The sequence below is a fragment of the Cebus imitator genome, unplaced genomic scaffold (assembly GCF_001604975.1).
Source record: "Cebus imitator isolate Cc_AM_T3 unplaced genomic scaffold, Cebus_imitator-1.0 Scaffold263, whole genome shotgun sequence".
Classification (NCBI taxonomy): domain Eukaryota; kingdom Metazoa; phylum Chordata; class Mammalia; order Primates; family Cebidae; genus Cebus; species Cebus imitator.
The window spans coordinates 356,377-366,724 of NW_016107578.1; the positions used below are offsets into that span (position 1 = coordinate 356,377).

Below are 10,348 nucleotides of genomic sequence, written 5' to 3' on the forward strand. Positions count from 1 at the left end.
AACTTTGGGAGGCTGAAGCAGGAGGATCGCTTGAGGCCAAGAGTTTGAGAAATTTAGGTAGGTAGTTGTGGTTACTTATAGTCACAGCTACTGGGGAGGCTGAGGGAGGAGGATTTCCGGAACCCAAGAGTTCAAGGCTGCAGTGAGCTATTTTTGGATCACTGCACTCCAGCCTGGGTGACAAGTGAAATCCTGTCTCAAGAAAACAAAATAAGATGTTATTTGGTTTCTTTTTTATTCCTTGAGACAGAGTCTCACTTCTTCACCCAGGCTAGAGTGCAGTGGCGTGATCTCGGCTCATTGCAACTTCTGCCTTCCCAGTTCAAGCAATTCTCTGCCTGAGCCTCCTGAGTAGCTGGGATTACAGGCACCCACCATCACACCCAGCTAATTTTTGTATTGTAGTAGAGATGGGGTTTCATCATCTTGGCCAGGCTGGTCTTGAACTCCTGACCTCATGATCCATCTTCCTTGCCCCCACAAAGTGCTGGGATTACAGGTGTGAGATACCACACCCAGCCTTTTTTTTTTTTTGAGATGGAGTTTCGCTTTTGTTGCCCAGGCTGGAGTGCAATGGCATGATCTCGGCTCACTGCAATCTCCACCTTGCAGGTTCAAGTGATTTTCCTGCCTTAGCCTTCCGAGTAGGCATGTGCCACCATGCCCGGCTAATTTTTGTATCTTTAGTAGAGATGGGGTTTTACCATATTGGTCAGGCTGGTCTTCAACTCCTGACCTGTGATCTGCCCACCTTGGCCTCCCAAAGTATGGGGATTACAGGCGTGAGCCACCGCACCCACCCCTTTTTTGGTTTCTTTTTGAGACAGGATCTTGCTCCGTTGCCCAGGCTGGAGTGCACTGGGATAATTGCATCTCACTGCAGCCTTAAACACCTGGGCTCAAGTGATCCCCTTGCTTCAGTCCCCCAGTAGCTGGGGCTACTGGTGCACGATACCAAACTAATGTTTTGAATTTTTTCCTAGAGATGATTTCTCGCTATGTTGCTCAGGCTGGTCTCAAACTCCTGGGCTCAAGCAACCTGCCTTGGTCTCCCAAAGTGCTAGGATATAGGCTGGGCATGGTGGCTCACCCTGTAATCCCAGCACTTTGGGAGGCCGAGGCAGGCAGATCTCTGGAGGTCAGGAGTTTGAGACCAGCCTGGCCAACATGGTGAAACTCCGCCTCTACTTAAAAAAAGAAAATTAGCTGGGCATGGAGGCGCACACCTGTAGTACCAGTTACTCAGGAGTCTGAGGCGGGAGAATCACTTGAACCCGGGAGGCTGGAGGTTGCAGTAAGTTGAGATTGCGCCACTGCACTCCAGCCTGGGCCACAGTGCAAGAATGCAACTCAGAAAACAGCAACAACAACAAAGCCACAGTGCTAGGATACAGGTGTTAGCCTCCACACCTGGCCTAAAATAAGAATTCATTTTGCCTGGCTAGTCTTCTGTACAGGTCTGGGACACACCTATTTTTCAGCCTTTCAGCAACCTTGCAAGGTAGGTTTCTTAATCCCCATTAGAGAGATGAGGAAATTCCAGACAGTGAGTACCTTGTCCCAGTGTCTAAGCCAGTACATTAGCCTAAGCTTCAGGCCCCAGGAGGCCCTGGCCTAGTATCTGGCCCCTCCAGATGGGTCTAGCCAGGCCCACAGGCCCTCCCACGGGGGTCTGCATTCTTGACTGGAACGATGCCAGGGCGACGTTTGTGCCTATAAAAGGCTCCAGACGCACTGGCCCCAGCCCCAGGCGTGTCCCCAGGGACATTCTTGACCCATGCACGGCTGGATGGGTCCCGGGGCCTGGTCGGAGGCGTCTGGCTTCGGGTCCCAACAGCAGCGCTCCACCTTCCGGGAGACCTCGGAACTGCAGGCAGCAGCGAGACCCGGTGTTTTGAGGACCCCTGACCCAGACTGGGGGAACCCCAAGTCCCTGCTGGCCACGCTTAGAGTGCCCCTGGAGGCCACACACATGGGAAACCAACCAGTTGGAACACAGGCACACTCGATTATTAGTTTTCTACAAAATTTTAAAAGCACCCAGTTTGGGCAGGCTCAATGGCTCACGCCTGTAATCCCAGCACTTTGGGAGGCCGAGGTGGGTGGATCACTTGAGTTCAGGAGTTTGAGACCAGCCTGGCCAACAGGTAAAACCCCGTCTGTTCTTAAAATATAACATTAGCCGGGCATGGTGGCGTGCCACTTGTAATTCCAGCTACTTGGGAGGCTGAGGCAGGAGAATCACTTGAACTTGGGAGGCAGAGATTGCAGTGAGCTGAGATCACGCCACTGCACTCCAGCCTGGGCCACAGAGTGAGACTCTATCTCAAAATAAATAAATAAATAAATAAAAAATGGAGGCCTGGGCCAGGCATGGTGACTCACTCCTATAATCCCAGCACTTTGGACTTTGGGAGGCCAAGGCAGGTGCATCACCTGAGGTCAGGAGTCTGAGACAAGCCTAACCATCATGGTGAAACCCCGTCTCTACTAAAAATACAAAAAAAACAGCTAGGTGTGGTGGTAGGCAATTGCAATCCCAGCTACTCGGGTGGCTGATGCAGGAGAATTGTTTGAACCTGGGAGGTGGAGGTTGCAGTGAGCTGAGATTGTGCCATTGCACTCCAGCCTGGGGAACAAGAGTGAAACTCTGTCTCAAAAAAAAAAAAAAAAAAAAATGAGGCCTGGCCAGGTACAGTCATTCGTGCCTGTAATCCCAGCACTTTGCAAGGCTGAAGCAGGAGGATCAACTGAGCCCAGGAGTTTGAGATCAACCCAGGAAACATAGTGAGACAAAAAAAAGAAAAAACTTAGCTGAGTGTGGTGGCTTACACTTGTGATCCCAGCTACTCAGGAGGCTGAGGCAGGAGAATCACTTGAACCTGGGAAGTGGAGGTTGCAGTGAGCCAAGATTGCGACACTGCACTCCAGCTTGGGTGGCAGAACGAGACTTCATCTCAAAAACAAAAAAAAGTCAGCTAGGTGTGGTAGTGAGTGACTGTAGGCCCAGCTACTTGGGAGGCAGAGGCAGGAGGATCACTTGAACCCAGGAGGTCAAGGCTGTAGTGAGCTATCATTGTGCCACTGTACTCCAGCCTGGGTTACAGAGCAAGACCTTGTCTCAAAAAAAGAAAAATAAATATATAAAATGAAAAAAGAAAAATAAAAGAAAAAAATAGAAGATCTAGGTACATATCCATACAGTATATGTGTGGCTCCTTTTAACTGGCTGCATAGTATTTCTCAGCAAGGATGTGCCACCACTGATTAAGCCAGGGCTCTGCAGAGGGACTTGTGAATGGGATCCAGTCCTTTTGCCGTGATATGTATTACAATGCAATAAATGTGTGTGCACATGCTTCCTTCCTCCTGTATGTGTGCCAGTGCACCTTGGGTAAATCTCTATAAGCACCTGTCTCACCGCACCTGTAGGTTTGATTTTGAGAGAGGAAGAGGTTGTCTTCCGCCACGTGCCGGGAGGGTGCTTGTTACAACCTCAGGCACTCAGTTTATTCACGGATTATCCAGGGCGCCCCCTCAGGAGCTGTCTGGAACTGCAGCTACCCGCAACAAGGATTTGGTATGGCGGGGGAAAGGCCACTGTAGCCCTACACGTGATTCCTTCCAGACCCTAAGCCAGAACGTTGAATCTTTCAAATTCACCGCGGAGGCTCCAGGGACCTAGCGTTTCCATTTATTATTCACTTACTTTAAATTTAGCAGGCCTCTGGCTGGACGCGGTAGCTCGCGCCTGTAATCGCAGAACTTCGGAGGGCGAGGTTGGTCGATCACTTGAACTCACAAGTTCAAGGCCAACCTGGGCAACATAGCACAAGGCGATACCCTGTCTCTCTATCTTTTTTTTTTTTTTTTCATTTTGAGATGGAGTCTTGCTCTGTCGCCAGCTCACCACCACACCTGGTTAATTTTTTGTATTTAGTTAAGACGGGGTTTCACCGTTTTGGTCAGGCTGGTCTCGAACTCCTGACCTCAAGTGATCCACCCATCTTGGCCTCCCAAAGTGTTGGGATTATAGGCGTGAGCCACCGCACCCGGCCTATCTTTTTAAAGTATTAACCACTTAGATGAATTATTTAAAATAAATGTACATGCATTTATTTAAAGGGTAACGTTACATCGAAAACAGTGTACATGACAAATCAGTATTCCTAGCCATGAAAGAAAAATAGCAATCATGGGTGCCTCACATCTGCAATCTCAACACTTTGGGAGGCCTAGGCGGGCGGATCATCTGAGGTGGCGAGTTTGAGACCAGCCTGACCAACATAGTGAAACCCTGTCCCTACTGAAAATACAAAATTAGCCAGGCATGGTGCCACATGCCTGTAATCTCAACTACTCGGGAGGCTGGGGCAGGAGAATCGCTCGAACCCGGGAAGTGGAGGTTGCAGTGCAATGGTGACATTGCACTCCAGCCTGGGCAACTAGAGCAAAACTCCATCTCAAAATAGCATTCGCATTTAGTCTTAATGATAATCTGGCAGACAGACGCCATTATATTATTGCCTTTTACAGAGAGGAAACCGAACCACAGAGAGTTAAGGAAGCGCCCACCGGCAGAGTTGGTAATAGGAAGACCCAGGGTGTGAACCCTCCAAAAGCAGGTGCCACGCCCTCTTGATAGGCGGTAAATCAAATATAAAGACAAGGCAGGCCGGGCACAGTGGCTCACACCTGTAATCCCAACACTTTGGGAGGCTGAGACAGGCAAATCACCAAATCAGGAGTTGGAGACCAGCCTGGCCAACATGGTGAAACCCGGTCTCCACTAAAAATACAAAAAATTAGCTGGGGTGGTGGCCTGTGCCTGTAATCCCAGCCACTCAGGAGGCTGAGGCAGGAGAATCTCTTGAGCCCGGGAGGCGGAGTTAGCAGTGAGCCGATATCACCTCACTATACTCCAGCCTGAGGAACAGTGCAAGACTCCGTCTTAATTAAAAAACAAAACAAAACACAAAACCAAGGAAAACCTGGGGCTAGGCGCAGTGCCTCACACCTGTAATACCAGAATTTTGGGAGGCTGAGGAGAGGGGATCTCTTAAGTCCGGGTGTTCAAGACCATCCTGGGCAACATTGCGAGACCCCGTCTCTACAGAGAAAAAACAAAAACAAAAATTAGCCGGGCGTGGTGGCACGTGTCTGTGGTCCCAGCTACTCAGGAGGCTGAGGTGGGAGGGTCGCTTGGGGCCAGGAGCTCCAGGCTGTAGCGAGCGGTGATTTTGCCACTGCACTCCAGCCTGGGCGTGTAGACCAAAGCAAAAAAAAAAAAAAAAAAAAAAAAAGAAGAAAACCCAGGGAGGTAGATAATTTTCCCTAGGTCCTGCGGCCGCTGGACCACGAGGCCTGCGCCATGCGGTGTTAAAGGGAGAATAGCAGGTGGTGGCGCGCAGCCCCCGCGAGTAAACGCCCGGCGACGAAACCGACGAAACCAGGCGATTGAAGGAACAGAGAGAGAGGGGCCTGGCTGTGCGCCCCCGCCCATTGCCCCTCGCCGACGGGCGCCAGGCACCTGCGGGAAGGGCGGGGGAATCGCCGTTCCTTCCCCGCCGCGCCCTCTCCGCCTTCTCCCCGCCTCCTTTTCGGGAGTCCGGAGGCCGCTCCCCAATCGACGACCGAGACCCCGCAGGCCACGCAGCCCTGGAGCCGAGGCCCCCCGACGGCGGAGGCGGCCGCGGGTCCCCTACAGCCAAGTTTAGGCAGGAATCGCCCGGACCGGGCCGCGGCCCCCAGGCTTCCCGGAAGCGCAGTGCGCGGGTGGCACCACAGTGCCTGGAGCTGTTGCGCGCCCCGGGCGTCCCCACCCCAGGGACCCCTACGGAGGCGACCCGAGGGCTTAGGTGAGAGTTTGGGCAGCAGCGGCGAGGAGGGGCGTCTACCCCATCCCCGGTGCCGGCCGGGGCGCGCGGGCCTGGAACTCGGGGTTCAGACTCCCGGCGACTCGGACCACGCGGCTGAGCGTGCCCAGCGCCGCGTTCCCCCACCCCGCCGCCACGCCAAGCGCCGTGGTGGCCGCGCTGGGGCCGCGCAGCTCGGCGACAGCAGGCGTGGGCGGGGGTGGGGAGCGCCCCTCCGCGTTCCCTATCGCCCGAGGCCAGGGCCCGGGGACTTTTATTGTGACACGGCGGGCTCCCGGCTCTGCTTAGTCATGGTGACCTGCGCGCGTTCCGCGCCTCCCCCACGCGCAGCGATGGAGGCGCCGGGGCTCGGGCGGCGGAGGCGGAGCCGGAGCGCGGCCATGGCGGGGTGAGTGAGGCGGGCTGTGCCCGGGTTGCGGGTGTCGCTGGCCGCGAGCGCCCCTGCGGTCAAACCCGGGGACCTGGAAACTGGGCGCCACAGCCCGGGCGCCTCTGAGTTCCCGGCCCGGACTCGGAGGGCCAGGAGGGCGCGGCCTGGGTCCCATCGTTTTGTTGGACGGCGCGAGTCTCGGGGTGGCCGAGCGAGAGAACCCAGGAGGCGCGTTGCAGACGGAGGCTCGGGGGCTTCTGGGCGTGGGGGGGGGGGGCTTGACCTGCGTTCTGGGGTTGGCAGACGAGCGGCCGCGGCGAGGTCACTTCCTCGCTTCTCTGGGCCTGCTGGCGGCTCAGGAGGGGCATGCGCAGTCGCCCACTTGTCGCTTTGTAGGGTGGGGGAAGTGCCTGGTGCCCAAGGGGCATCGTTGACTGATTGGCCAAAGACCAAGAGGCAAGCCCAGGGCCTTGGCACCGGAGTGGGGCCGAGTGGCACCCAGGGAGTGTGGAGGAGGGCACTCAGGCAGGCCCGGTGGCACGGGCAGTTAGCCAGCCACCCGTTTACTGACCCCTTCGCAGTGCCAGGCCCCAGGCGTGAGGCACAAGAGAGGGTTGGCCCGACGCCGACCTACATAGGGCTCCCTGCCATTTAGGCGCTGGGGTTGGGGACGAGAGACAGTCGATCAACAAACAAGCAAAGGAGGTCATTTCAGTTCCTGACAAGCACAGTGATGGCAATTTAACAGGGAAGAGGAGACTGAATTGAGCCCCAGAAAGAGGGGGGTGAGAACTTGCAGATCCGCTTAGGGGGCCACTTGGAGGTCCCCCACACCTTTCAAAACATAACTCACGTCTGGGCACAGCAGCCTGTGCCTGTAATCCCAGCATTTTGGGAGGCTGAGGAGTGGGATCACTTGAGGCCAGGAGTTCGAGACCAGCCTGGCCAATACGGTGAAACCCATCTCTACTAAAAATACAAAAAAATTAGCCCAGCCTGGTGGCGGGTGCCTGTAATCCCAGCTACTCAGGATGCTGAGGTATGAGAATAGTTTGAACCTGGGAGGCAGAGGTTGCAGTAAGCCAAGATCATGCCACTGCACTCCAGCCTGGGCAACAGAGCAAGACTCTGTCTTGAAAAACAAAACACAAAACACATAACTAATCTCCTGGTCCGCCAGGCTCCAGGAGTTTGCATGAAACCCTTCTTTAAGTCCTTAGCTCTCACTGCATTCCTTCCCAGTTCTCCAGATTGGCTGTCTCAGCCTCTGAGCCACTGCCTTGCTGTTCCCTCTGCCTGGAACACTGCTCCCTGGCCTCCCACTTTATAATAATTTTCATCCTTGTCTCAGCTCCAATCTCACCTTCTCAAAGAGGCTTGTTCTGCTTGATTAAAAAAAAAAACTGCACCCAAGGCCAGGCCTGTAGTCCTAGCACTTTGGGAGGCTGAGGCAGGTGGATCACTTAAGGTCAGGAGTTCAAGACCAGCCTGGCCAACACGGTGAAACCCTGTCTCTACTAAAAATACAACAATTAGGGCCGGGCGCGGTGGCTCAAGCCTGTAATCCCAGCACTTTGGGAGGCCGAGGCGGGTGGATCACGAGGTCAAGAGATCGAGACCATCCTGGTCAACATGGTGAAACCCCGTCTCTACTAAAAATACAAAACATTAGCTGGGCATGGTGGCGCGTGCCTGTAATCCCAGCTACTCAGGAGGCTGAGGCAGGAGAATTGCCTGAACCCAGGAGGCGGAGGTTGCGGTGAGCTAAGATCATGCCACTGCACTCCAGCCTGGGTGACAGAGTGAGACTCTGTCTCAAAAAAACCACAAATAACAAACTGCACCCGATTCTCAGTCCATTGTAGTGGCTAGTGCCTGTAATCCCAGCTACTCAGGAGGCTGAGGCAGGAGAATTGCCTGAACCCAGGAGGCGGAGGTTGCGGTGAGCTGAGATCGTGCCGTTGCACTCCAGCCTGGGTAACAAGAGCGAAACTCCGTCTCAAAAAAAAAAAAAAAACAACACAACAATTAGCCAGGCATGGTGGCGTACCCTTGTAATCCCAGCTACTTGGGAGGCTGAGGCAGGAGGATCGCTTCAATCCAGGAGGCAGAGGTTGCGGTGAGCCGAGATCGTGCCATTGCACTCCAGCCTGGGTGACAGAGTGAGACTCTGTCTCAAAAAAACCACAAATAACAAACTGCACCCGATTCTCAGTCCATTGTAGTGGCTAGTGCCTGTAATCCCAGCTACTCAGGAGACTGAGGTATGAGAATACCTTGAATAGCTTGTCACAATGCCGTTGTAATTTTCTTTATGAAGCTAGATTTTGCTTAATTTATGATTGTTCCTCCCTGCAATTGTTAGCTCCAGGAGGGTAGGATTTTTGTGTGTTTTGCTCACTGCTGTGTCTTCAGCACCCAGATCAGTGCCTGGCATACAGTAAACGCCCAATAAATCGTGAGGCAAATGAAGGAATGATCTTGACATGCTCTATAAAGGGAAAGGCCACCAGATCTCTGAAACAGAATGAGCAAAGGGAAGAGGTGGCAGGGGTCAATTGCATAGGGCTTTGCAGGCTGTTGAGGAGTTCTATTTTACTAGGTACTGTGGGAGGTGTTGGAGGATCCAGAGCAGGGGAGAGACATGATCTCACCTGTGTTTTAAGATGAGCTCTTGGGCTGGTCGGGTCAGGGGGAAGGTTGCAAGTTTGCAAATAGACTCTGCTTCACCTACTTTGCAGGAAAATTGACCTAGGAATTGCTTTCTCTTACAAAAGGAGGCCCAGCAGGTGCTGGCCCAGCCCCAACCCCTGCCCCTACCCTGTGCTCTCTCCCTCCAGGCCCCTGAGTGCCAGAGGTGGTGGTGTTGCTTATCTGCTAGAACCCCATGCAGCCAGAACCCAGGCCTAGCAGGGCTGGGGCCTGCAGCAGATTCCTGCCCCTGCGGTCACAGTGCCCCGAGGGGGGAGGGGACGCAGTGATGTACGCCTCCACGGAGTGCAAGGCGGAGGTGACGCCCTCCCAGCATGGCAACCGCACCTTCAGCTACACCCTGGAGGATCATACCAAGCAGGCCTTCGGCATCATGAACGAGCTGCGGCTCAGCCAACAGCTGTGTGACGTCACCCTGCAGGTCAAGTACCAGGACGCGCCAGCTGCTCAGTTCATGGCCCACAAGGTGGTGCTGGCCTCTTCCAGCCCTGTCTTCAAGGCCATGTTCACCAATGGGCTGCGGGAGCAGGGCATGGAGGTGGTGTCCATCGAGGGCATCCACCCCAAGGTTATGGAGCGCCTCATCGAATTTGCCTACACAGCCTCTATCTCCATGGGCGAGAAATGTGTCCTCCACGTCATGAACGGTGCTGTCATGTACCAGATCGACAGCGTTGTCCGTGCCTGTAGTGACTTCCTGGTGCAGCAGCTGGACCCCAGCAACGCCATCGGCATCGCCAACTTCGCTGAGCAGATTGGCTGTGTGGAGTTGCACCAGCGTGCTCGGGAGTACATCTACATGCATTTCGGGGAGGTGAGTGGGGGGCGGGGCTAGGGGTAGTGTCAGGCGAAGGAACAGGGATGGAGGAGTGCTCATCGCCATCTCCCCTTGAGATGTGAAAGGTCACTGTCTCCCATTGAGATATGAAGGCAGGAAAATGGAGAAAAAGGAGGTTCTGGACTGGGCATGGTGGCTCATGTCCACAGTCCCCACACTTTGGGAGGCTGAGGTGGGAGGATCGCTTGAGGCCAAGAGTTCAAGACCAGCTTGGGCAACATAATGAGACCCTGTCTGTAAACAAACAAACAAACAAGAAACAACAAGGACTGAGCTTGGTGGCTCACGCCTGTAATCCCAACACTTTGGGAGGCCAAGGCAGGTAGATCACCTGAGGTCAGGAGTTCGAGACCAGCCTGGCCAACACGGCGAAAACCCATCTCTACTGAAAATACAAAAATTAGCTGGGCGTGGTGGTGTACCTGTAGTCCCAGCTGCTTGGGAGGCTGAGGCAGGAGAATCTCTTGAACCTGGGAGGTAGAGGTTGCAGTGAGCCGACATCGAGCCGCTACACTCCAGTCTGGGTGACAGAGCGAGACTCAGTATCAAAAA

General features: G+C 54.3%; 1 protein-coding gene across 1 annotated transcript in view; it reads left to right on the forward strand.

The window, feature by feature from the left end:
- Nucleotides 1-6,056: 6,056 nt before the first annotated feature.
- Nucleotides 6,057-10,348, forward strand: part of KEAP1 (kelch like ECH associated protein 1) — a 13,237-nt gene continuing 8,945 nt past the window's right edge. Inside the window, exons 1-2 of the mRNA XM_017500198.2 lie at nucleotides 6,057-6,264; nucleotides 9,087-9,772. Coding sequence (XP_017355687.1) covers nucleotides 9,134-9,772 — 639 coding nt within the window. The 5' untranslated portion in view covers nucleotides 6,057-6,264; nucleotides 9,087-9,133. The remainder of the gene's footprint in view (nucleotides 6,265-9,086; nucleotides 9,773-10,348) is intronic.